General features: G+C 50.5%; 1 protein-coding gene across 31 annotated transcripts in view; it reads right to left on the bottom strand.

The window, feature by feature from the left end:
- Positions 1–213: 213 nt before the first annotated feature.
- PCBP3 (poly(rC) binding protein 3) overlaps positions 214–27288 on the bottom strand; it is a 48499-nt gene continuing 21424 nt past the window's right edge. For 6 of the 31 annotated variants that reach the window (XM_085228791.1, XM_085228788.1, XM_019616829.3 and 3 more), the window contains 13 exons: positions 23006–23145; positions 22872–22895; positions 22233–22265; positions 21526–21642; positions 21081–21212; positions 20646–20795; positions 18089–18232; positions 16061–16102; positions 13597–13675; positions 12905–12964; positions 10454–10506; positions 7729–7898; positions 214–414 (listed from right to left, as the gene is read on the bottom strand). In XM_085228791.1, coding sequence (XP_085084917.1) covers positions 372–414; positions 7729–7898; positions 10454–10506; positions 12905–12964; positions 13597–13675; positions 16061–16102; positions 18089–18232; positions 20646–20795; positions 21081–21212; positions 21526–21642; positions 22233–22265; positions 22872–22895; positions 23006–23074 — 1116 coding nt within the window. In that variant the 5' untranslated portion in view covers positions 23075–23145 and the 3' untranslated portion in view covers positions 214–371. Of the gene's footprint in view, positions 415–1689; positions 6387–7728; positions 7899–9299; positions 9580–10453; positions 10507–12904; positions 12965–13596; positions 13676–16060; positions 16103–18088; positions 18233–20645; positions 20796–21080; positions 21213–21525; positions 21643–22232; positions 22266–22871; positions 22896–23005; positions 23146–27288 lie in introns of those variants that run through there. The other 25 variants (XM_085228794.1, XM_085228795.1, XM_085228799.1 and 22 more) reach the window with 25 other exon arrangements.

Genomic DNA, 27288 nt, shown 5'->3' with positions numbered 1-27288 from the left:
AGGGTTCTCCCCCCACCCCGCTCCCCTTCCCCTCCTGGAAGCCCGGCTGCTGCGCGTGATTGTTTCCTGATGCTGAGCACAGCCAGCACACTGAGCAGCTTTTTCCAGTTGATGCGTGGGCTGCATGGGATGAGCTTCACTTTAACCCTTCCAGGGGCTGCGGGGAATCCTGCTGCTGCACGGCATTCCTGCTGGTAAGCAACCACTCGGGACCACAATCAGCAAGAGCTTTATTGCATTTGCACATAAAAGCCACGGAATACAATATTATAAAGCAGCAGGAGGCCAAGGGCTGGAGAAGTGAGGCTGGTGGCAGAAGCAGGTAGCGCTGGGGCACTGGAGGCACCGTGGGTGCAAGCTGCTGCAGCTGGTCACGCAGGGAAGGTCCTCCCATGGGGCTCTGGATCTGGAAAGCTGGAGGCCAACCAAAGGAGATGGTCAGGCCCCAGGCTGGCATCTAATCCTCCTCGTCCTCCCAGAAACACCCCACAAGTGCTGCACGATCACAGGGCCCTGCAGGATGCCCCAACATCCCGAGCACCGCACTGACATCACCCACCTGTGCTCAGCACCAGGGAGCGTGCACTAGCAAGGAGGGCACTAGCATACACCTCTCTGCACCGCCATGCCCAATGGGGCTGCTCTCCCCTGGTTTGAGAACCTACCATCCATGTACCCTGCCCACCCCTACCAATCAAAGTGTGGCAGTGTCCCCATGTAGAGCACCTCCCTGCAGTCCACAGCCCATCTTTTGCATCATTTTCACATGTTGTTTGGGCTGGTAAATGGTGACCAGAGGCACATGGGGGATAGGTTTTGTGCTCAGTGTGGCACAGCCTGCCCTGCTCTGGTTGTGTTTGGAGATGTGCTGCGCCATCCTGCGCACCTTGAGATCATAGCACTTTGTACAGATACAGAAATCTCCTCAAGGCAAGAGAAGAAGCAGCATTTCTGCGTAACTGGAAACTGGTTTTAAGCAGGGTTTTCAGTTTCTCAAGGCTATAAGTGCTGCTTTTTTGACTGCCTTTTTACAGCACAGCACTCCCATATAGGAGGCAGGAGCAGGGCTGTGTGCCGAGCTGCACATGCAGACATCCCCAGAAGGACACAGCACTGCCTACAGCAGGAACCAGCATCTGGCTGGCTACTCCTTCTCCCCCCCAGAACAACTCTTCCCAGAAGGACCACTCCAAACAACCCACTGAAGGAAAAATTTGGGGCATACTCCTCTTGGAGCTGCCCCACTTCCCTTTGGAAAGGGAAAATCCTGTTGGATTGGCATCTTGGATTGATGCCAGCAGTGGCTGCAACCCTGGGTTCAGGGTGATGCTGCTCCAGCCTCCCAGCCAACTCTCTGTACCATGATGGCTGCACCACCCCAGGGCACCCCAGGGCTCATTGAGAGGGGCAGAATGCAAGCAGGCTCCAGAGCCAAGCAGCATAAATCCCCTTTCCTGGTTCTGGCCTGCTCTCTGCTGCAGACACACATGCATTCAGACAAAGGATCTCTTCCAGAAGCAAACACTGCTGCTGAGACACTGCCTGCAGGGAGACAGAATGCAGTGCTTGGGGAGCGTTTCAAGCATGCACAGCCCAGCATTCCCTTTCAGAATCAAAGCAGCTCCTTAGAAGCAGCATGCGCCTTGTACATCAGTAGCAGGCTGAGGCTGGGCACAGGGCATGGCTCACCCCATGTCACCCAGCTGGGTTTGCTCCCTGCGTGCGGATCAGGTGCCAGTGCGTGTTCTGGGAAGGGACATCCCTGCTCTAAGCCACATGAACATGGCTGTGGGAATCCAGAGCCGCTCCGGTTTCACGCTTGGCGAGGTTTAGTCTGCAGGATGCTTTCAGGGTGATTCGGCACCGCTTGTTCCTCGGCGCAGGGCTGGGGTGGGGGAGGAGCACATCTGGCACTGGAGAAGCCACACATCTGGTACATTCAGTACTTCCTCAAAGTCACTGCCACGTTACCCTTTGGATGGAGGCCTTGGGCTCCGTGCACAGCACAGTGGATTAAGATCCAGAGCTGCATTTTTTTCTTTTTCTTTTTTTTTTTTTTTTTTTTTTTTTTTAGCAAAAATAACACTCTCAGCAGATCTTTGCAATTGAACATGGGAGCAGGGAAATTGGACTCAGACCCTGACCTTCCTGCACGTCCTTCCATTCGAGCTCTGTGCTGGTGCCAGCTGCCGCTGGAGGGGTCTGGGGCCACTGGGGACCTTCTCTGGAAAAACGTCCTTCTGTTGCGAAACGCCAGGCCAGCAAGATCAAATCTGCTTTGTCAGGCCAGCTGCAGCCTGGGGCTGTGTGCTGGGAGCCTCTTCCCTTGGTGCAAGTGGTGTAAGAAGAGCGTGTGGTAGGACCTGAGGCCAGCAGACCCAGAGCTGGTGCCAGCCTGGCCACACATGTGCCCCAACAGAACAGGGGATCTTCACGAAGGTCCCAGTGTTGGTGGGACCAATCCTGCACTGGGGCATGGTGCTGGTCTCCTGCTGGGCAGCTGCACTGATTGCCACTGCAGGAAATACTGCTGGCTATCAACACATGCTTCTCACATGTGCTTCCCCATAGCTTAGCATGAGGAGCCAACATCTCCAGGTGGGAAGGGGCTGGGGCTGGGAGCATGCACACAGAATCACAGAACCACAGAACCACAGAATCACAGACTGGGTTGGTTGGAAAAGACACTGAAACCCATCCAGCCCCAACCCCTGCCATGGGCAGGGACACTTTCCAGAGTTGGCTGCCCAAAGCCCCATCCAACCTGGCTTTGAGCACTGTGAAGGATGAGGCATCCACAGCTCCTCTGAGCAGCTGTGCCAGGGCCTCACCAACCTCACAGGGAGCATTTTCTAATATCTATCATTTTTTTAGTGTGACATCATTACACTTTGAAACATCAAAATATTGTCCGTATCTTGGGTTTTTACAAACTCTGTGCTTATTAGGGTACAAAAAAGATTACAGTCCATGGAATGGATGGATGGACGAATTGATGGATGGGTGGATGAACTGATGAATAGATAGATGGGTGGGTGGGTGGGTGGATGAATAGACGGGTGGATGGATGGATAGATGGATGGAGGGATGGATGGATGGATGGATGGATGGATGCTCGGATGGATGGATGGATGGATGCTCGGATGGACGGATGTGTGCTTGAGTGGAGGGAGGGTCAGACAATGCACATCGTTCAGAGAGAGGCCGTGTCAAGTCTTGCAACTGTAGCGGGATTCGCGGGGCAAGAGGGACATCTAGTGACTGCGGTGGGAGCAAAGCGAGAGCAAGGGCTCGTCCGTTCCGCTAGAAAACCTGCCTCTGCGGGGAAAATTACCCTTTCTAATGGGCCATAAGCTTGAAATTAGCATAATTAAAAGTGACTAGCATCAATACAAGAAAAAAAAAGCAACATCTGAATTACAGTTAAATGAGAATAATTTCAATTTAAAGAGCCTCTCTAGTGAAAGTCACTTCCCTTAGGGGAAACAATCTACCTTTTCAACTCTGTTTATGTACTTTTTTAGCAAAAAAAACCTTTTGCAAATAAAATCTAGAAAAATGCACAGAGCAATACTCCCAGCACTCAATTTTGGGAGCATGACTTGGGAAAGATATGAGCCATCCTAGGGGCTGAATCTGGTCTGCAGGCCCCACCGCACTCTGGGGTCTGGAGCAGGATGAGGCATTGCACCAATTCTTTCCTGCCAAAATCCCAGTTTCCCACAAAATAATACATCCCCAAAGAGTTTCACTGAGCCAGATACTTCCAAAAATGTTGAATCAGTCTGTCTGGATAAAGCGCATTGCTTTGAGAGACACAAGCAGTGCATTAAAGCTCTTATGTTAATTAACTGTGACATTCACATCATCCTGAGTATTCACTTCAGTATTAAAGATGTGCATATGTTTCTCCCACTGACATGGCTGTGGGTGCAACGCTGCAGTGCTTTGAGTTCCTATTAAATGTAAAACTAGGACATCTCACAAGTAAAGTGAAATGTGACTTCCTCCAAAGAAAAAAGACAATCTTCATGCCATCTTCATTTGTGTTGCACCAAGGAAGAGAAAGAGTTTAATGCATTCCTTATGATTTTGTTGCTATCATTGCTGTCATCAACATGTTCCCAGCAGATACTGCAACTGTTGTTTAATCAGCTTTTTCTCCAGGCCTTGCTCAAGCCCAGATAACAATGGACAAGCAGCTAGATTCCCATTAAAATTAGTTTTTTTGATTTGTTGTTGCTGTTTCTCTTTGCAAAATAACCCAGTGAGGGCTTAGCTCCATTGCCATACTCGCTGAAGCCTGAATGCATAGGAGAAAAGGCTGAAAAGGCTCCTCTCCCTCGAGGATGGATCCCTGAGCAGCAGAACAAGCTTTGAAGGACCCCATCCTGGATTTGTTATTTTCTGTACTCCCAGTTTTTGAGAAATCCTCAGCTTCATTAGCAGGAGCACAGCATTTCCCAGCCAGAGCTGCTCTGACAACTTTCTCCGTTGTAGGTCGTCTCCAGATAGCTAAAACAAAACAGCAGCCTGTATCAAAGCAAAAAGCAGAATTCTGATGGAACTGGAAGATGAGGACTCCTGATGGGGATGGTCCAGGCAGAGGATTCATCACGGGTTCATGTGGGGTTGAGTGCGGATCCAGAACAGCCTCGGTCTGCGGGAACCACTGTTCCCTGGGCAAAGCATCCGTCCTTGAGGACAGCACCTTAATGACAGCACTGACTGCAGCTCTGGCATCTGCACAGACACAGAGGCTCCATCTGACCCCATTTGCTGTGCCCAAAGCGCCCGCGTCCTCCTGTCCAGGACCATCTGCCATGCTGCTGCCTGTGCCCCCTGCCCTGCCCAGGGGAGGCTCTGCAGAATGGGGAGAGGGACAAGGCATCCAGCCCCGGGGCTTGCCAGGAGAAGCAATATATTTCCCATGTGTCACAGTGCAGAAATGTATTGCAGTGGTTGCAATATGGGGAAAATGGGTGACATGTTTTACACAGGAGGAGATTGACTGATGGAAAATATATTTGTTTCCACTTTTGAGTGGCAATTGAGATGTAAAGCCTGGAAGCAGAAGGCAGGGGAAGGGCTTGGGGCACAGACATAGCGGATCTGTCCAGACAAGAGGGTGATGAGATATTTGTTTTCCTACCATTACCATAACCATAATCATAACCATGAGCATAACCGTAAGGATAAGCATAATTTGGTTTGGAAAACCAAACACTGTGCAAGCCAAGTACCCTCCCTGGTAAAAAAGAAAGCCTAGGATCACTCAGGAAGTGCATCACCCACTGGGACTTTTCATAAACAAAATAATCATAATGGACCGGTTTTGTACACAGCCCCCCACCTTCCCTTTGAGCTGCTCATGAGCTGCTGATGGAGAAGGATGCAGAGGGAAGGATGGCACTGGGAACAGTGGGGTGGCCCAGGAGAAGAACAGTCAAAGCCTGTTGGTAGCAGAGCTGCACAGACATTTATTGAACACAAACACTGACAAACACAGCTGGCTCACAGATCTTCCTGAGCTATTGTCCAAAGGTTGCTTGTGGGGATTGTCAAAGAGTGTTTTCATTTACCCCTGGGGGTGTGAATCCTGCACAGCTGAATTCTTCCTGCATCCAGTTGCTCGTTATAAAAAGGGAATTTTGTGTATGTGTGTTTGTGTGAGAGAGAGAGTGAGATTCCCTTCCTTGAGTATTAAAAATGGCTTGTCTGGACCCTGCCATGTTGCAAAGAGAGACATCTGTGCGTGAACCCATGCATGCATGTAGGCTTGGCTCCCACACATTCTGCTTCCAAAACAACACAGGGGTGAAAAACTACACCTTATCCTTGGGGTAGGGGCATGAGGCGGCAAGGGGAGGCCAGGGGGTGAAGCAAACGCAGGGGGAGCACTGGGGGGACCACGGGGAGGGCAGCGAGCACAGCTCTGGATGGTGTCACGGGCCATAGGCTACAGCAAGAACAGCCAACGTCAATGCAAACGTTTAAGTAGCTACACTAGACTGACACTGGAGACCCGGTGTCTTCTTGAGTCACACCAGTGACCCCCTCTCCCTGACCCCCCTGGAAAGAAGATGAAGTAATTACACCATACGCTGAAAACAAGGACCAGAACCAAAGAGTTCAGGAGCGATCTCAGGAGCAGAGTAAGGAGGTCATAAAGAAACGGTGCATATGCATATGCATGTGTATTTATATATATATATATATCTGTTAGTAAAGAAAAGAGTATCTGTGAAGGTAAGGGGAAGACGGTAAATGTATAGGTTGTACAGGCTGGGTGGAGTGCCCTTGGCTGGAGAGGGTCAGGTGGTGCGGAGTGGAGGATGGTGGGTGGAAATTAGAGTGCGCCCATTCCAGTGACCTCAGACGTCAGCCTAGAATAGACAGGGGCAGAGAGAGGGGCGGGGGAGACAAAAACAAGCGCTTAATCAACGGAGTAGAAAAGAAAACACAGATCCTGTGGGGCAGCGCTGTCTCTCCTGCTTACGGCCCATGGGATGCCTGGTGAGGCACTCACGGGCTCAGCTTTGTGCAGACAAGTCCACTCTCTCCAATCATCCTGTCCCTATCCTGAAGGGGGTAAGTGATAATTCTTTCCCACTGCTTGGTGCCTTGGTGGGTTTCTCAGGTGGTGCTCAGGAGGTTCACAGATTGTGGAGATGTCACAGCTTATGGCAGAAGTCTTATGTCTGGTGGCCCGAGCACATGGAGCACTATGGACAGTTCAGGATGCTCAAGAACCTCACTGAATGCCCCTAGCAGAGGTGCCATGCACAAAAGGTGCTGACAGGAGATATCCGAGCACATGGCTTCTACCAAAATCCTTCCTACCAGGTGCAAGCATCAGTCCCAGCATCCTTGTCCCATTGGCATGTCACCTACAGCTCCCTCGATTCCTTCATTTGCTCTGCCTTTACAAACTGAGAGAGAGGCCAAGCTGTGTCCCATCTTTCCCCTCAACCAGGTCACCCTCCATCTCTGCTTTTGCCATGGCCTGAGCCATGGCTCAGACAACCCTTTCCAATGACAGAGCTGCTCTGTTTTCTTTTCTCTCCTTCTTCAGGAGGTGGTGGGGAGGTGCCGTGGGGCTGGGCAGCGGGGAGGAGGGGGTGACAGAGCCTGCTGCAGGTCGGGGCAGGGGTGGGGTGGGTGCAAGGAGGGGTACAGCCTGCGCACACCTTGCCAGCACTCCCCTGCCCTCACCCCTTCTTCTTGCCAGCAACAGCATGGACAGATGGACAGACGGATGGATGGCCTTGAGAGACAGCACGAAGCCAGCCAGATGCCCCCCTGCTCATGGGCCACTTGCCCACCTGGCCCACCCAGCTACCCCGATGGCTCCGTGGCCGGCAGCCCCGCACGCAGCCCAACTTGCTGCATCCCCAGCCCTGCCATGCTGCACTGCCGGGAGGTGGAAAGGAAGCGATCAGGCCATTCCCATGTCTGCTGTTTATTCGACTGCTTGGTTGACTTCATTCGATGGAGGAAAGCATTGGTGGAGGCCTGGAAGCGCGTGGGAGAGGCTCCGAGGAGGTAGCGAGAGAGGGCTGGTTTCACAGCAAGGTCCCAAATTACGCCTTCCCGCCACCAGACCAGATCCGTCTCCGTGCCCTGCCCCAGCGCTACCTCCTCGGCGGGGGAAGACGGCGATTTTGCCCTGCTATGAGCAAAACCCTCCTGGAGTGAGAGTGGCAGCCGTCCGCTACCGGATCTCACCTGGCGTTGATGAGGTACTGAGCGAGGCTGATGTTGGCGGGGGTTCCTGTGATGGTGATTTGGCGCTCCGATGACCCTTCCGTAGCGTTGGCGATTTTGATCTGTGCTCCAGACATCTGCCGAATTTCATTGATTTTGGTCCCTTGGCGTCCGATTATGCAGCCTATTAGCTAGAAAGAAAGCGCGGGGGGATGGCGTGAAGAAGCGCAGCTTGAGGACACGAGCACGACCGCGCGGCCGGAGCCTTCCTTGCCCTGCCTGGAGACACTGTGACCTCAGTGCTCACGAAACGAGGAGACCCAACCTCAACATGGGCACAAGGCTCTTAGGATCAGCCCAGCCCCAGGCGTCCCCCAGCCACTCGCTGCTAGCATCACTCACTCATCCTGACCTCTGCACTCTCGGCATCTCCCTCACTGCCCTACAAGGATGCTGCAGGACAGAAGAATTCTACGGGAAAATGTCTTCCATGCTCTTTCAAAAATAATTACTTTTTTGTTAGAGCCATGAAGAAGTGTGAATTTTCTCAGTGGTCCTTGAGGGTGTCTTCATCCTTGCTCTCAAGTATTTGTGCACCAAACCACAGGTCTCTCAGGCACCATAGCTGGGTCAGGCACATGAAGGTGTGCAGCTTTTCCAACAGGCACGAGGTGTTGCTGAGTGTCACAGAATCACAGAACTTCCTGAGTTGGAAGGGACTTACAAGGATCATTGAGTCCAACTCCTGGCTCCACACAGCATCACCCAAAAATCATACCACGTCTGAGAGCATTCTCCAGATGCTTCTTGAAGTTCAGCATCATGACTACTTCTATGGGGAGATGTGCCTGATCATCCTCTGGTGAAGAACCTTGTCCTGGTATTCAACCCATCCCGTGTGGCCATCAGCATTTGAATGCCCTTCCACGGTTATACCTGGGAAATCTGTGGGATGTTCTCATCAGTTGCTGGACTTTTGTCACTGCCTGTACAAAGGGAGACAATCACTGCTCCAATACTTGCTGGTCCTGCTGTCAGATGGCCCGTTCTGGGTGGATGCCTTCATTGCAGCTCTCTCAGCAAGGAGATCCCAGCAAAGAAGAGGGTTAGGAAGAGTAGAGAAATGACCTGCAGTTTTCCTGAGTAATGATGCTATCGTGCACCATGCTGTTCCAAAAGATTTCCTTCTGTAAGTCCTAAAGAAAGCTGCATTGTCAGCCCATGGTGACGGGTTCTTAGCTCCCCAAAGCAAGAGCTGTCTCCAGCCATGTCCATCTCATCTCTGCCTGGAGTGAAGGCTAAGGGATCTGAACATACACCCATCACAGAACTGGAAAGATCTTCTGTCTCCAGGGCTGCTGTGTGATATTCAACCCAACAGCCACCCATCCAGGTCTTCAGAAATAGCTCAGAGAGCCTTGAGGTGCTTCAGCAAACAGACATATGTGTAGCTGTGAATCTGCCAGAGGACCATGGAGAGCCAGACCTCCAGCCAGACCTTCAGAGAGACTTCCAGCAGAATCTAAGCTTCTCTTGCACAGTGTTCAAGCTTCTGACAGTCATGGGAGTGACAAGCTGGATTTAATCCCAAGATTCCCTCAAACTCTCCTTTCTCTGCAACGCAACTGTGGTCTGCTCTGCACTGCCCAAACCTGCCAGTGGGTGCTTCACTCTGAGACAGACAAGACTGTTCTCTTTTTCCAGGGAAGGTAACAGCAGGAATTTCAGAGCCATCAAAGCAACAGGAGGCACATCCAGCAGATGGGAAGGAGATGCAGGTGGTAACACCAACACCACATAGCTCTGATGTTAGCCAGGATTTTAGCAAGTGCTCCCAGTGGTCCTGTGTCCCGTGGCAGGTTGCTCCACATGCTAAAAGGAAGGAAAGGCTCCTTTTCAGGGGTCACTCAATACTACCAATACTGCCAGCACTGGGCTCCCCCAGGCTTCCTCACTGGGATGACAAAAGCCTGTTAAATAGGAAGAAGAAATGCAAACAGCCTCCAGACCCCATCCAGAAACCTCTGAGAATGATGGGCTGGTAGGTGATGGTGGTGGGGACCAAGTCATGACATCACTTCTCCACTTTCCACTGAGCACAAGCTGGTTTTCATCCCATGACAACTAGTCCAGAAGCAAGTGAGACCACAGGTCCAGGTGCTGCCCGCCTGGACTCTCATCGCACCTCCTCCCATCTGAACATCCCAAGCAGCCTCTTTGCATCTCTCTTGGATCACCACAACTCCAACCTTCTTCTAACTGACATCTGAGTACAATAACCACTTCACCACAGTGCCTCCACCTGTAAGACCCGAACACTGACTGCTGCCAGTACCCAACCACAATGTACTGTCTTTCAGAAGGACAGGTCCGAAACTTCTCAGATCTGCCAGCGGTATATTAAGAATTATACTGGGGCTTGAGAGCTCCCTGCCCTTCCCTATGCTGTCAGCTGGGCCTTTTTCGTGAGCACTAAGTTCACTTGGGAAGGAAAAATGGAGCATGGAGGAGGATTCTCCCTAGGAAAGCTACCAACAGAGGAGAGCCCAGGAGGTGCTCCATGACCCCAGACAACCAGACTGCGGAGCTGTGCACAAGGTATGAGTGAAGACAGTGAAGGGGCATCTCTAAACGCATGTAACAAGGCTGTACATCTGCAATTTACATATATATGTATATGTATACATATATATATATATATGTGGACATACACACGCACAGGTGGGGGAAGCGCCACGGTACTTACATCATTGGGAATGGTGAGTTCATGAGTACTGGCCGGGGGACTGGCATCCAGACCTGGGCATATGCAAGGGAAAATGGTTACAGCTCGCAGCAGCAGTGCAGCGGGTTGCCAGTAGTTCCCCGCAGCAGTCGACATTGCAAAGGCTGCGTCCTGCTCAGGGGCTGGGAGAGGAAGGGGATCACACACTCCGGTACAAGGAGGAGGAAGACGGTTCTACCTGCCTCATCTGAGCGGGGTGTCACCTTCTCCTGTGCCGTTTGACCCTTTGTCCCCCAATAGGGCTGGCACCAAGAAGGTGTGCACAGCACAGGGCTGCAGTATCACTGCAGAGGAGCCCTCATAGGTGGGATAAGCCCCTTCCCATGCAATGCTTCTCTGCACAGCAACAGAAAAACCAAGCCCTGGAGGAGGGCTGTCCATGTGCCCTCCAGTCCTCCCTGAGCACAGCTCGCTTAGGAAAGCAGCTCAGCAGACAAAGTGCTGAATTGAAGATGTACACACTGCCTGGAGTCAAGGCCAATGGACCCTATTAGGGTAAGGCAAACAGCACATAGATGGAGAGCCTGCTTCCCTGCAAAACTACATGGAAACGTGCTGCCTGCAGCAAGGAGTGAGCACAGCACAGTGCTCCCTCCCAGCTTCTCTTGAGACAGGACAGATGCTCACCTTTGCAGTAGCAAAGGGAGCCAGGAGAGCAACCTGTGTGTGCAGCTGCATGGGGCTTGTAGCCAGGTGGGAGCCTGCATTCCTCACAGGTCAATCACCTCATTGCTGGTGAAGGGACATACTAATCCATGGGACAGAAGCTGGCTGGTAGCTAATAGGGAGTTGCAGTAATCTATACAACATATCAACAACCAGGGAAGGCTTTTAACAAAGTACACAAGAGTCCAAAAGGCTGCAAGGCCTGCATCACAGCAAAGAGCAGGATTAAGGGGGTTGGAGAAAAAGAGCAGTAGAAGACTGGCGCTGCCACACTGCTGTGACACGACGCAGCAGCAGCACTGAAGCCCTGGTCATGAAAATCAGAGGGGCATCTGCATGGCAGTGCGCCATTGCCTTGAGAGCATTGAGCACCTACTGCGAGCCATGACTGAGTTTTGCTGGCCGGCACTTCCTCTGTGCCATAGAAGAAGGGCTCCCATCTGTCTGTCTGGCAGCAGTAGCCTCAGTATTGAACCCACACCTGTCTGGGCATGGCACCATCACAGCAAGGTGTCATGAAGAGCCACGGACATGTCCCTTGGACCACTGAGAGCAAGAGCAGGGCGACGGGTCCACAGATGCTAAATGCCCTTCATGCATGTGCTTGTCCTCCCACATGCCATTATAGCCCTCCACATTCTCTCCCAGATAGGTTTTGGGGCATTGTATCACCCTCTGCATCATGACAGCTGTTGTTACAGCCTGCAGATAACTTATTTTGGCACACAAGCTCCTTCCTCTCTGATACACACATGCAGTTGCCATGGATGCAACACAAGGAGACACAGAGTCAGAGAATTGTAGGCTGGGTTGGAAGGGATCTTAAAGCCCACCCAGTTCCAAACCCTTGCCATGGTCAGGAACATCTTGTTTCATAGAATCACAAAACCACAGAATATCACGAGTTGGAAAGGACCTTAAGGATAATTGAGCCCAACTCCTGTCTCCTGGTTAAGGAGTCCAACATCCTCCCATAGAGTAGGCTGCCAAAAGGCCCATCCAGCCTGGTCATGAGCATATCCAGGAATGTGCCATCCCTAACACTTGGCTGGGGCAGGATCAGTGCCACAGGCAACGGCAAAGGGCAAAGAAGGGTGTGTGGAGGGATTCATGGAGCAATATTACGACATTTATTTTTGCTACCACCTGTTTGGGTCTCTTTCCATGGTCTGTGATTGGGTGATGTTCCCAGATGCTTTCAAGGCAGGCAGGAAGTGCGCCCCAGCATGTCCGGGAGGTCTTGGGGTGATTTCCCTGAACAATGGCAGGGTATGAAAGCACATTCAGCACATGGCCTTGCAACTGCCAGGGACATCTGAAATGGAAATTTCTCCAAGATGGCTGTGATTTGGCTCTTCAGGGTCTGTTAAAAACGCAGCTATCCCTGAGTGACTAGAGAGACAGCTAAAATTTCATGTTATTGCTATTCCCACAAGTATTTTTCTATGCTTTCTAGATGAAGCTTGTGCAAAATTAAACAGAAGAATAATGGTGGTGACGCTGGTGTCTTTCCATTAGATAGATGGTCATTACACACAAACATCAAAAACAGGTAACAAACTGCAGGTACTTCCCTTTGGACATGCTGCACAGAGGGGATGGAGGGCACGATACTGCCCACCAGGAAACATGCTCTCTTCTCCACAAACAAGACAATTTATCCAGGAGCACAACAGTGGCACAGTCCTACTTCAGAAATATATTTCAGCAGCCGCCTACTGATTTCCCTGTAGCTTTGTGTTTTACCTGATGATTGGCCCATCAGATTTTGAGCTTCTTCGGAGGAATGTAAGGGCAGCTTTTCTCCTGAAGAGCAAAGAAGAAACAGATTTAATGCTTTTGCCTTCGAGGAGATAAGCAATGTCACTTCATCTAGGAAGCTCAAAATATGATGAACATACGGACAGAAAAGACATTTCCATCCAGCACCTCAACCACTGAGCTTTCAGCATTGCCATCCCCTGCGCTCTATATCTGCTTCCTAGCTCTCTGTGAAGCCTTTAGCAGTGTTTTTGCAGCCCAGGCTGGTGAGCCACACCAGCACCCAGCACCACAGTGCCTTCCCATTGCTCTCCCCGCTGCTGTCCCAGCCGCATCCTGCAGGGCAGCATCTCTCGCTGGTGCTGCGGGATGCAGGGACATCCTGCCCACTGCAATGGGTGCATGGCAGGGGATGCTGGCTGGGAAGGGTGGTGCTGGAGCTCATCCTTCTGCTCAGAAAGCCAGCAAGACTGGGAGCAGAGCGGGCATGCATGGTTATCGTCTGCCACATCCCCCAGATTTCTATCTGACCTCCCTGCTAGCCTCTCCCCATGGGTGTTGCGACCTCAGCTTCACTTCTCCTATTTGTTTCTGTTAGATACAACGATTTTTGAAAGAGAGAGAAACTCTACAGGTAAGAAGAGAAGGATATCTAGAAAGGGCGTGTGGGTACGTACCAGGGAAAGCGGGGGTGGTCTGTCCAAGGGGAGTAAAGGGGGTTTGCTGCATAGCCAACTGGTGGAGCTTGGTCAACTGCTGAGGGGTAGGAGGGACATTAGAGCTAAGAAGGTTATTGTCATAGAGTACAACAAGTCACACCAAAAAGCAAGAACGAAATTATAACGGAGAAAGAAAACAAACCAAAAGAAACCTAAACAAAACAAAACAAAACAAAAAACTAACAAAAAATTGGAAGCCATGTTGAGACATGGCAAAACCAGCATTAACAGAAGGACTTGGCCTGGGTAAGATGCAATAAAGCCCAAATCTTTTGCAGAACTGCTTGGCCAGGGTCTGAAGTACTATACTAGCTAGAAGCCCATTCTCAGCCCATCAGATAGATGTCCTGGCTTTTTGTCATGGGCACACAGCCCCTGTGTGTGATGAGCTGCTAAGGCAGCAGCATGGCCTTGTGCAAAGCACCTCCAGCCCCTGCCAGGTCTGCAGCATGCTGCTCACTGCTGGCTGCCAGCAGAAGGGCACTTGCCCGTGTATGGCCCCTCTGGTTGTGACCACCTCCCCTGCACTGTGTGGCGCTGCTTTGCCTTCAGGTAGGAAATGTCTCCGTGAGATGGACAGCCTGTGTGGCCACCTGGAACATGGGCACTGTGGGCACGACCCCGTGGCAGCACAGGGGCTTCAGCCATGGCCAGCAGTAGTTCAGAGCCTCACATCCCTTGTTGTCATGGGTACCTTTTGGAGCCCCGTCAGGAAGCGAGAATCTTGTTGGGAGTACATTTTGTGCTCTGTGTCACCATTCCAAATTAAAACCAAACAAAATGAAGGGGGATGGAGGTGGACAGGTCGGCTTGAGTGGGGAGCAGGAGGGGATCTCCATCACCACCCACACTCCATCACACTCATTGCTGCTTAACTGAAGAACGATGGTGCTCTCCAAACACTCAGAAATAGTTCTGATGCTGGTTCTTAGCAACCCCAGGCAATGCTGAAGCCCTCTAGGAGGGCAAAGCTTCCATGGATCTGTGTAGGTTTTGCCAGAGGGAGAAAAACCGGGGCAGGAAGCTTGCATTTCAGCTTTGGTGTTTGAAACGCTGTCGTGGGTCTGCAGGAGGGGTCTGCTAAACACAGCGACCTGCAAGAATGAGGGCAATGCCCCCAAACTATCTTCAGCATGGGTTTCTTTATGGAGCAGTATTTAAAATGACAGATCCTCACAAGAGGGCTGCAGGAGGGGGGGATGGCAAGCACAGCTCTCGCACGCACAGCTTTTTTTCCAGGTCTCAGCAAATCTGCATGGAGCTGGGCAGAGCGCAGCAGCAAGGATCAGACACTGCTTTGCCAGTGCTGATGAAAGCTTAAATTCTTCCAAAGCACTGTGTGTGCTATGCTGCATTTTATTCCTGTCAAACAGAGGGGAATAGTAACAAGGAAAACACATCTTGCTTCCATGGTTTGCAAAGGAAAACTGGGACAAGAACATGGTGATCTACCCACTGCAACACGCAGCCGTATTTCTCTTCTGCTTTGGGGAGTGAAGTGAAAGGCACACGATTCAGAATATTTCTGATCAGCATTACAGCAAGCTCTTCAAAGTGCGTGCATTCTGGCACCACGTAGACAGCCAAACCATGAAAATTGAGTGATATCTGTGCTCCTCTGCTACAAGCAGGGGAAGTCACTGCTCCTACAAACATGGCCCAGCCTGCAGAACAAGCACAGAACCAGGCTGTCCCCAGTGGGGCCACGGGCAGCATGCACTCACAGTGCCTGCTGGCCTGGAGAAGAAGTATGGCAATGACTCAACACCCAACTTGCCCAATGGGCAGGAGAAGCCCCAAGCCACATCAAACCAACAGAGCTGCGCCACAAGAGCAGCGTCTTATAAAAGCATCCCTTCCCTATGTGTCCCCCAGCATATGCACTGCAGGTCCCACACCCGTCCTTGGTTGTGTATCAGAAGAAGCCATGAGCAGGGGGGATTTCAGCACGAGCAAAACACATTCCCATCCCTCATCACATGGATGAAGATCCCACAGAAGAGACATGCCCTGCTTCAAATAGGAAACCACGCACTGAAAAAGCTCTTGCTTCTCCCATCCCACCCAGAAATCTCGGCAAGCCATTGGATGACCAATGCTCTAGGATAAGGGGGAAATAGAAGATAAGTTCCTTTTTTTCCCCTTCCTTTGCTCATTTTGATCATTTTGAGGCACAAAATGCATGATCTGGTTAGTCTCATCATGAAGGGATAGCACAATTTAGCATCAGGCCAAGTCCTCAGAATTAATAAAGTGTGTGTTCACAGGTTATGAGGTTACTCAAGGTATTACAGAGACTACACGTGGCCAGTTACTTTGAGAATATGCTATTAATATTATTGTCTAATATTAATATTCTGTCATCTAAAAGTAGCATGCAGGTGACATAACAGGGTATTAAAAAAACAAGAGTAAAACTCACATCCGGGTGTGGAATGGCGTATTGTCCCTGAATTGTGTAGGCCTGCAAAGGAAAAACAGACTGTTAGAGGAGACAGGAGGTGGTGAAGCCCTGCCAGCCCTGGGCTTTGCTGGGTTTGGGGCTGCAGGGAGCCCCTCCCAGCCTAGAGAGATTGTTTTTGCTCTTCCCAAAGAAGAACACAGCTCTTCAAACATCCCAGGGCTGTATGAAGGGGGAGGCAAGGCTGCAATGGGTTTCACTGTGCAAAGGTGCTCAGCAGCCAGAGCTCTGTGCAAGGGGTGTACGATGGCATCGCCACCACTGTCTGTGCCTAAAAGTGCATCCTAATGCGGGCAAGGCCATGCCATCCTTTAGGGTGCACAGCTCCCAGCCCACTCCAAACCTCCCATCCATTCCAGCACTCTGCTGCAGCCATGCATGAGGCTGCTGCCACATGTCCCGGGGCTTACAACAGGAAAACCCATGCAGATGTTGGCTAGACAGTTTGCTGTTATTACCATAGCTTGTAGTAATCCCTACTCTTTTGAAATAACCCGAAGATAAGCACCGCTGTGGACTGAGAGCCACCAAAGTGCCCAACGTTTTGGATTCAACCAGCTAGCAAGATGTATCTCACTAGCTGCCACATTATTCAGATGATTCTGAAAGAAACGCTCTAAGAGATGGATAGCACTTGATAAAGGGAGAGTAAGGATGGCCAGGAAAAAAAGAAAAAAAAAAGGAACATCTTCTGAACATGTGCTGCATCCTTCACAAATAATGAGGCCTTTAATGCCAGGGAGAACCTGGCATTTCCTGGCAGCTTGATTTGGCCTTTGGCTTTTGATTTGAGACATTAATTGGAAGCAGCAAAATGAAAGGCAGGGAGGTGAACTGGGGGGATGCAGACTGAGCCTCTCACTCCAGCCTGGCCCACAAGGAGCTGCCAAGGCTGAGAGGCTCACTGGGGCAGATGGGGATGAGCTCTGCTGCCCACGGTGCCGACTGCATCCCGCAGCATCCCTGCAGCAGGAGTGCGCTGCCCCTTACTCTCCCTTTTGAGAACTACTACTCGCCAGGCAGCTGGACCCAAAGCTCCTTTCCAAGATGGTTGCTCAGGCTGCACAAAACCCTTGCCCTGATGCTGGTAGTGACCACGAGATGCTAACTCAGCACGCTGCCTGGCAGCCTGTGCTTTGGGCTTGCTGTTCTGCTATTTTGTTATGGAGTGGGAGAGCATGGGACAGCTTGTGTGGTGTAGGAGGTGGCACCAGGTGATTCACGTCAGGTTGTGGGCCAACCTGATGGTGCTCTCCGAGCTTTATGCTCATTCCTGTCATGCTTTACGGAAATCAACTACTCATTAGTTTAACTGAGAGGCACAACTGGGAACACATGCTTCACGTAGACTTAAGGTACGTGTTGCATACATGGCTATTCTGCACACAGAAGTCTGCTGTTACCTCTAAGAGCTGCCAGAAGTCACTGCAAGCCTTGATTTAGCCTGGTTTACCATGGCATGACATGACATAGGCTGTCTCATGGATACAGGTGAGGCTTATTCCTGCAGCAGGAGTTCCCTTGTGGTGGCAGGGATTGATCCTCCCATGGAGCAGAGGAACAGCCCAGTCCTGATCAGGCTAAAAAGAGCCTGGCCCACCTGATACCAAATTGCAACATGCAAAGTTCCTTTTAATTAGATGGTAATGCCCAAAAATAGGAAATATTCATACGTGCATGGCCCCTCGCATAGCTATCAGCAAACACTGATAAAAGATCAAGCTGATTTTTGAGCCAGGGCTCCTAGAGGTGCGACTATGAGCAAAATCAGCATTTTAAGTAGATAGATAGACTCATCCAATACAGAACAGCCTCTGTGCTGTCACCAGCTCCATCCTAAGGGCACTGTAGGCACCATGCTCTCTGTTGGCCCATCCCAGCCCCTGTCCCCAGCAGTTCTGCAAGGAGCTTTTGGTCTGGCTGCTGCAGCGCGACACGGATGGGATGACACCATGCAAGTCAGAAGGCAAGAAACCTGAGTGCACTAACTGGCAGCGGCTGGTGCTGCAGTAAAAGGCTGAGGTTGGCAGTGGAGGCTGCAAGCGGGTCGGCTCTTACCTGACCACCTGCAAAAATGACAGGGGTGGAGGCGGGCTTTGGGCGGTAGGGAATGGTGGCACCTTTTGGTGGGGACTAGGAAAAGGGACAAGGAAAGGGAGAGAGAACATTAGAACAGCTTTCCTGAAACAGCAGCAAAAAGAGCATTAGAAAGCACCCGACGGAGCACGGGCTTCCAACCCGTGCCGTGCTGCGGGGTGAGCACAGCCTCCGGGGCCACAGCCAGCAGCACCCGCACTGGGCAGGCAGTGTCTCTGGACAGGAAGACATGGGGGAAATGGGCATTTAGTGGACAAGGAGGACACCCTGAGGAGTTCCCCTGCCAATGCACAGCACCTTGGAACACCTGTCAAGCTTCCCCACCTTGGCTCTGCTCTACACACACTCTGTCCCCTAGACCAGGCTGATGTTGGGCTGCAAGATCCTTCTCAGGACACTCCATAGAGGCTTTCAAGGTGCAGGGATGTGGGGAGGAACGTGATGCGTCTGTGTTGCCAAGCCCATGTGAGCATCCTGACACAGCAGCTCTCCTTGCATCATATCTTCACCATGGCACCTCTGAGGCTTGGCTTGGTTTCTCAGCATCCAGGCAAAGCGCTGTCACTGTCACTGAGGCCTCTCATGCCTCATCCACTGCTTTGGCCACGGTACGGGGTGATAGAGGCAGCTGCATTTGCACAAGGCTTGGCAAGGCTTTTCAGACAGTAAGGTGAGCATTTCTGCAGATCTCATCGCCAAGCTGCACAGTGGAAGCTGTTGGAGCAGCCAGGCAGGTACCAGCAGCAAAGCAGCTGAGATTTGGGAGATTCCTTTGGATTGTGAGAGATTTCAGATGAAAGCCTTCTGAGCCCGCCAGAGGTGAAATGGTTCAGTTGCTGCTAATATGTAAGGATAGCCAACATAAATTACATTATCTTGTAGAAAATTCCACCATTTTCCTCTACATTCTTCTACACGTCTGTCTGTAGCCATGTGGTATATTCAAATCTCCTTGCTTAGTACAAGTTCCTAGGAAAGCCGTGTGATCAAAGCACTGCATGTATAACCACAATCCTGCTTTTTTCTTTCATCACGTTACAGATCTTGGAGGGGATGAGTGAGAATTTCTGTGGCAAGATAACCAAAGACATAAAAGCTACAAGCAGCAGCTCTGTAAACTGTTAAAGCTGGGGGACTTTTCAGATCTATGACTGCAATAAAATTCATGTGCTTGTTGTTTTTTTTTTCTCTTTCCCACTGCTGAGCAATACAGAGGAATATCAACCCAGTGTTTTGGTCAGTGAGAACAGCAACCACCCAAGATTTATAACACACAGTGAACATCACCTCGAACCCACCTCTACCACAGTACAGAGCATGGCCTGGAGCCACTGCATGGCTAAATACATGCTCCTCTAACAACACAGCGTGTCCATTTGAGCACCAGCAGTGACTGGTATCAAGGTTCACGGCCTTTCCTCTCTAGTCATTCTGCTGGCAAACTGACGTTGTTTATGGCTGGTGTTGCTTCATCTCAACCACATCTTGGCATCCTCTTCTGGAGCTCTTGCAGCAGCAAACATCCCAGTGCCAAAACAAGAGGCACTGGACACAAATTGGAGCACAGGAAGCTCCTTCTGACTATCAGACAGCACTTCTGTGCTGTGCAGGTGACACTGAGCCCTGGCACAAGTACGTAGAGGCTGTGGGATCTCTTCCTTGGTGACACCTGGACATGGTGCTGGGCACTCTGCTCTGGGTGTCCCTGCTGGAGCAGGGGGTGGGCCAGATGGACCCAAAGATCCTGTCAACCTCAACTATTATGCAATTCTGAAACATGTTTCTCCCTGCCATAAAGAAACAGTGGCATTAAGGCCACCCAGCAGAGCAGTGTGTCTGTGCCTTTGGCTCTGGGAGGCACCAAGAGCAGGGATGTCACTGTGTTGTGACAGCAATGGGTTCCTTCTTGAGCTTCTCCAAGGTAGTAAGCATGGAGGTGGGGCATGTGGCTGCAGACAGCTCCAGCAATGAGCTGTTGGCACGGCAGCATTGCTCCAAAGCAGAGGACTTTGTGAATAATTTCTCCCAGAAAACTTGTCACACGTTCATGCATGCCATGGCTCCTGCTCTGCACCCGCCTTCCTCACCACCTCTCCTCCTCCACCTCACTGGAGCTTGGGCTTAGGTTCATGCCCACCACTCCCTTCCCTTGGCACCCCCTCAGCTGTCCCAGCACAGCAGATGCACTGGCTGCTTCCTCTCAGCACTCCTCTCCTGAAACCTTCTGGTGTTGTGATACAACCTTCTCCTTTCAGGCACCCAAATGGTTTCCAGTTTAGCAAACTAGAAATAACACACAGTGGGGGGAAAACACACTTGGGTGGGTTTCACACGAAGGTACCAGGAAATGATAGTGGTCCACTAACGCGTGGTGAACAGTGACAAGGACATGATCCACAGCTCTCAGTGCTGTTGTGATGCCGGGCAGGTTTTGTCCTATATACTTTACCCCCTTTGTTACAGACTGTACCTCCAGCATCACCACACAGATCTGTTTGACACACTGGATAATTGCGTCGGGTGTCCCCGAGATTGTCACCGCCCGCTCCGTGGAGTTGGGCAGCATGTCCCCTGCCACTTGAACCTGAGCACCTGTGGACTGGAGACAGAAAGAGAGAGAAGGAGGAATCTTAATGCAGAAGCCCTCTTCCCTTCACCCAGCTTCAGCTCCAGTGCCACGTGCCCCCAGAGAGCTGCAGCCCCATCCTAGCGAGGACATGGCAAGTCCCATGGGACAAAACCCGTGACACCACTCCTGCATCAGCAGAGACCATCCTGGGAATTGCCTTGACGCACGATGCCAGCTCATGAGCATCCCCCTTTCCAAGGATGCAGATCAGCTCTGAGGAGACGCAGTTACCCACAGTAACTAAGTGTGATTTACCTCCCTGATTTCCTTGATCTTGGAGCCTCCCTTGCCAATCAGCGAGCCACACTGGCTAGCTGGTACAACCAGTCTCAGCGTCACTGGAGGTTTACTGGTGGCAGTGCTATTACTCATTGAGTTGGTTATGTCCTGGGGAAAGAAGAGGACAAAGCATCAGCCCTCGTTCCCCAACCCAGACGTCTGCCACATAACCCCAACCCAAATGCCCAGAGCCAGCAAGGAGGGATCGCATCTTCCAGACCTAGGCTGGGCTCAGTTCTTGCCCACAGAGAGATGTCTGGAAGGCTTAGTGCCGAGGCTGTGTACTGGGTGAGCGAGTCCAACCACACACACATGGGTTGAAGGCATCCAGATGTATTGCTGGACCCAACAGTGGGCTAAAAGGGCTGCATGCAAACCCTCGCACTCCGCCCTCTCAGGGGAAAAGGATCACATTTCTCACCTCCTCAAATTTGTAGGCGATCATGGCAAAAGCCTTGAAGATGGCATCGGTGGGGCCAGTGATAGTCACAATCCGCTCAGGGCAGTTTCCCTCCGAGATGTTGATTCTCGCCCCGCTCTGCAAAGAGAAGGGCATTCCTGGAGCAGCCACAGCCAGGCAAGCAACCAGATGCAGCCTCCAGCAAAACCCTTTTCCTGAGCTGGATCCTTAGCACCCAAGAGCACCCAATAGCAGAAACTCAGCATGCCCTGGGAGCACATTGCAAATTGTTCCTTGGTCACCACATGAAGACATCCCATCTAATCTTAAAAACTCCCACCCTTGTCCCACAGTACTTCCAGCCCTGAGTCGCCTTGAGTCCCCAGAAAGGATTTCCAAGGCCTGACTTGGATATTTTACTGCAATGTGAACCTGTGCTTTCAAGGCAAGAGTGGCCTGTGGCATCACTGTATGTGAAGAGCTCTGCTTAGTGATCTGGTAGCTCTTTGGCAGCTAAACATACAAAGACCATGCTCATCTCATGAGTAATCTTATTTCACTGTGTCAGAAGTAGAAAGCTCTCGTCTCTGGAAAATTCCCAGTAAACACAATATCTCACAGGGCTGTGAGATATTAGGACAGCTCTGGTCATGCTGTGTGTGCTGTTGGAGGAGAGGTGCCAGCCCTTCCCACTCATCCAAATCACTTCATGGATCAGAGTTGCTCACCTCTTCACGCATCTTCTTCACAGTCTCTCCTTTCTGAAATAAGAAGCAGAAACATAGGCCATTGTAAAAACTCAAGATAAAACAACCTTTCCAAACATGCATCTCTCTAACACACTGCAGCACCTGGGCCTGGCACCTACGTGATGGGCGAGTTGAAGAGCTGATGATCCAAACTCAACCCTGCTCCCACATCTGTAAGGACTGGTACAGACAAAATAGCATAACTGTACCTTACACCTCCCTTTCTAGATTTCCTGTTCGGAGGAAAACTTCATGGAAAAGCTCATCAACAGTCTAGATGATCAAAAAAGATGGCCTTTTAGAGTGGTTGCGAAGGATAATTTCTGCTCTAGTGTGTGTGGAGAACTCTAATATCATGAGATACAAAATGGCTGCAATTGTGATTCCTTCCAGGCCTGAAAAGTTGATGGATAAATAAGGTGTGAGCATAAGGAATAAGGTGTTAATGTTGCAAATCTTCACCACCACAAATAGCCAGGACTTAATCATGGAGCAGATGCATCTCGTGAAGCTTTCTGCATGAGCTAAATGGTGCCTTGTGGCCTACGAGACAAGATTTTAAGCTGGTTTGCATCACATTCCTTAAACTTATTTAATGAATCTAAAATATGTGCTTACCTTTCCAATGATGCTTCCGACTTCCTACCAAAAAAAAAAAGAAAGAAAACATCACAGAATAAATGATGTTGTGAGACATGAATATAACCCAAGCAGGAAAGGAAGAGGGGTGTAGCCCTGCCAGGAGCCTTTACCTTGCCATGCATCAGCAGCCGGATGGTGAGGGTGACGTTCAGGCCGCCTTCTGAGACCTTTGACTCCATTTCCTACCAGGGATGGGAGACAAGTGGGAGGAGCCCTGGCACAGGAGGAGGCAGCAGCACAGCCGTATCACCTGGGGACAGAGGGACAAAGATGGGCATCCCTGGGATAAGTTTGCCTTCCTGATCCCTCCTCATGGATTCACCACCCCTACCTCTGCCACCCCACCGTCAGCACATCTATCTGTTCCTGTTAATTGCAGGGGAGCTGGACTAGATGACCTTCAAAGGTCCCTTCCAATTCAAGTGACGCTGTGATTCTGTGACAAGGGAGTAGGGAGCTGGTAGAACCCCCTGGCCAAAGAGTGATTGCAGAGCTTGGACTTCAAAAGACCCAGGGCATGCATCTGGCAAACCAAAATTCATCATTCTGAGCATGAATGAACACTCAGAAAATCTGGAGCTGTGGGTTTTGGAAAAGCCACCTCTTCTGTAAGTGGAAATATCCATCAGGCTCCAAGAGCGAGGAGCAGGAAGGGCTGAGCTGGTGTACTGATCACTGCACTTCTGGATTTTAATCCAGATCTGTAAGCCAGGTGCTGTGTCTGATGAACACAGGCCATTTCCAGCTGTACATGTCTCATGAAACCTCTGCCCATTTTCCAGGCGCTGATATGTTCCCTTCCATCCCCTCTCTCTTTCCTCCTCTTCCCTCTAGAGGTAAAAATGCTACCGGTATTCTCGAGGCAGGGGAAGACAAATCACAGTAGGTAGGGAAACAAATCCTCTGTTGTTTTTTTTTTTTGCCAGTGTCTCCTTAATAGCATCTCTATGCAAGGAGTGGGCACACCGAATGTCTCTGCAGCCTACTGCATGGGGAGACCAGTCCTGTCTCAGGGACGGTGCCAGCATCCTCCTGTGTGCAATGCCAGGAGACGTGCAGCAATTCTCCTCCATGTTATTTAATCCCTCAGTACACATCAGATGGGAGATTTTTCTGTCACAAGAATCTGCTGTTTTTTTGTGCTCGTACAGTAGTGTCTGTGACCAAAAAAAGGGAGGTAAACCAGTGCTCAAGTATTACTTTGAAGCAAAGAGGCAGTTGGGATGTATAAATGTGTAGCAGTGCACAAATGGCCGCAAGATGGGCTTGAGAGAAAGCATCCTCTTCCAGTAGGCCCCCACAAAGCTCAAAATGGACAAAAGCCATACGGTGAGCAGAGAGATGATGCTTTCCCACAAGAGAACAGCTGAATGGAGACGGGGCTGTCACAAACCAAGCAGCTCTGGGAGAGCTGACACGTTGGCTGTGCTGCTCCAAGCAGGGGCTGGCAGCCCCAGGGAGGTGAGCCATGGCTTTTCCACCAAGGACACATCAAATCTACCACTGTGCTCTCACCAAATGCCCTGTATTGCAGCCACCTACCACCGCCCTGTGCTCCCTATCCCTCACATGGGAGACCCTGAAGCTGGCCGTTATGTAAATGTTTCCAATTGATTGAAAAAGTGGGTCATGTGTTAGCCAAATGCTCCTGGCTTTAAGATCTATCAGCATTATTAAATTAAACACGCTTCATGCTCCAGCAAGCAGGAAAGCTGCACTGGCCTTTTCTTAATCATACTAGTGAAAGGTAAGTCTTTTATATGGGAGCTCATAAATGCAGTGGAAACTACGAGAACAATAGATCAGAGGCATTTACTCTGTCCGTGTACCCCCCCCAACATTGTTCATTCTTCACAGACAAAGTGATGAGAAAAAATCTCACTCCGAACACCATTTTGAACATTTCAGAGTGTTCTCAGCCCAAAGAGACCCCATGCACTAGGACTCATCTCCTCACAGGGCAAGTGAGCTCTGCCTAGCTCACAGCATCTTCAGAATTGTTTCTTTGTCCTTCCCTTCAGAAGCCCTGAGGACACAATTACATCCAGCCTGACGGATAAAGTACAGTGCCCAGCTCCAACCCAGCACAGAGCTGGTGCAGCCCTGCAGAAATCAAAGATGCAGCACCACAAGATGGAAGAGCCGAGTTTGCACCCAAAATGGAAGGTACACTGCAAACCAAGTAAGAGCTATGATGCCTGGGATACTGCATGCAAAGAAGCAGAGCAGCACTCCAACCTGCAGGGTTGGGAACATGGCACCCAATGCTGATCTGTCCCAAAATGTTTTTCTAAAGGATGACCTGACTGCAGAGAAAACATAGAGCTTTTAAATCCACCTGCCTTTTGGAAGAGTGCTTGCAGAAGGCATCATCAATACATAGAACAACCCAGCTCTTCACCTCTCCTTTGGTTTTGAAAACAAATCTAGTAAATTCCAGGAAATGTTCTTAATCCATCAGAAATACCCACTGACTGCAAAACAGCTTGTGAACCAGTGACCAAGTAGAGAAAAGGAAGGAAAATGGAAACCCAGAACAGTGGGAGGACTCCTGTCCCTCCTCAGACGTACTCCGATTTTTTTTCCACACCAGTTTATTGGAGGTTGGACAGATTGCCTAAGTTGGTGCTCTCGCCTTTGTGCCAGCCAATTCACATTGCAAACATCGAGATGCACTTAAGATTGAATGAAATCTAATTATTAAGAGAATTCTGAACACTGTGTATTAATTTAATTTAATTTAGTCCATTTAAGACTGTGATCATTTTCATGTCCTGGCCCCCTCTCAGGAGATGGAATATAAACATGGGGAGGGAGGCTGAGTGCTGAGCTGGGCTTCATTCTCTAGTCTGGTTTACAAGCCTCTGTTCAGCAGTGGGTTCCTCTGAGCTGGTGTCCTCATGGGGGGCATGGCTGGCTCCTGCCACCACAGTCACCCAGCTCATGGCATGTTTGCCCTGGAAATGTCTTCCTGAAGGGCACCCAAATGCCACCACAGCCAGGCAGTAACTCAGAACACTTTGCTTTTCACCAAAATGCCATTTCACGCACCTCCAACTATCACTGAGATAAGAAATAAAATAAATAAAACAAAACAAAACAAAACAAATAAAATAAAAAGCTCCAAATGGCTCAATTTTCCCTCAGAACACTTTGTTTCTTTGTCTCAGCTGCTTCCCAGCAGAAAGATCCTCACCTCCTGGCCGTGCTGTACCAGCCCTCCTCTTCTTTCTCCTATGCATCTGCTGGCACTTACTGGGCATGGCTCCAGCCAGAGCTGCCTGCAGCCCCTCTGCAAGCGAGAACCAGGGCATCTGCTACCAGAGAGGTCCATCGCTAGCATCACTGCTGTCTGCAGACCTCACATCCCACCCTTTGAGGCTGAAGGGTCCCTGCTCCTGTTAGGGCACACAGTCCCAAGCACTCCTCTCCTTCTCATGTCTGGGGTTTTGTGGATGTTTTCCTTCCCGCACTCCCTCTTTGCAGCGGTACTCTAGTTCTCAGTTATTTCCCAGACATGGAAGTGTGGAAGTCGCAGTTGAGCAAAAGCACCTTTGCCCTGAGTAGACACCATTTTTCAAGTCTATTCTCAAACCTGCCTTCCAAGCCAGACAAGAAAGCTAAAGATCAGGCAGAAAATATGTTTGGTTATCTGAACTGAAGTCACCCTGGTGCCTCTGGGACCATGCACTACCAGAAGCCAGATGCATAAGGTAGGGTTTCTTCTCCAGATTCCATCATGGAATATACTCCTCAGTGTTACAGAGATCACGTTTCACAGCATTGACTAGGTATTTATTTTGGGGGACAGCAATGTTTTCTTCAAGCTGTCCAAAAACAATCAGAGAAAACAACTTGGTGCAAAAACATCCCAGAGGCACAACCCTCCCCCTCCAAGAAGGGCTTGGATGGAAAGTCACAGGCACTGCCAAGTAAAACTCAAAGAAAGTCTCTGTCAGCCTCGTCGCCCATTGCATGGCCTTCAGAAAACCACTTCTTCTTGGTAGGTTTGTTCAATCCAGGCTGCCACTCCAACTCCAAAGCCTTGGAGCCCTTAAGGGAAGAGCTCTTGCAAGTCCATGTAGGCAAAGCACTGGGACCAGCCAGGAGTCTGCACGAGGAGCATATGCCACCCACCCAGGCACCACCCAAAGATCCCGAGCACCTTGGTGGTTGCTCAAAGGCAATGTTATTCTGAAAAGCATTCAACACATATCACGGGCTCTTTGGAGCTTCAGAGTCCCACCAGCAGGACTCCAACTGCAAAGCTCCAGCATCCTTCATCACAGCACAATTTGTCACAGCAAGGGCCATATTTCTAACGCTTTGGCTGAGTTTCATGTTTGAGATTAACACCTTGGCCAGAATGTCCATACTGCTAAGAGTACATTTT

Source organism: Meleagris gallopavo, chromosome 7 (assembly GCF_905368555.1).
Source record: "Meleagris gallopavo chromosome 7, MGAL_WU_HG_1.1, whole genome shotgun sequence".
NCBI classification, from domain to species: domain Eukaryota; kingdom Metazoa; phylum Chordata; class Aves; order Galliformes; family Phasianidae; genus Meleagris; species Meleagris gallopavo.
The sequence above is the reverse complement of the archived record's forward strand: the minus strand, read 5'-3'. Positions and strand labels throughout refer to the sequence as shown.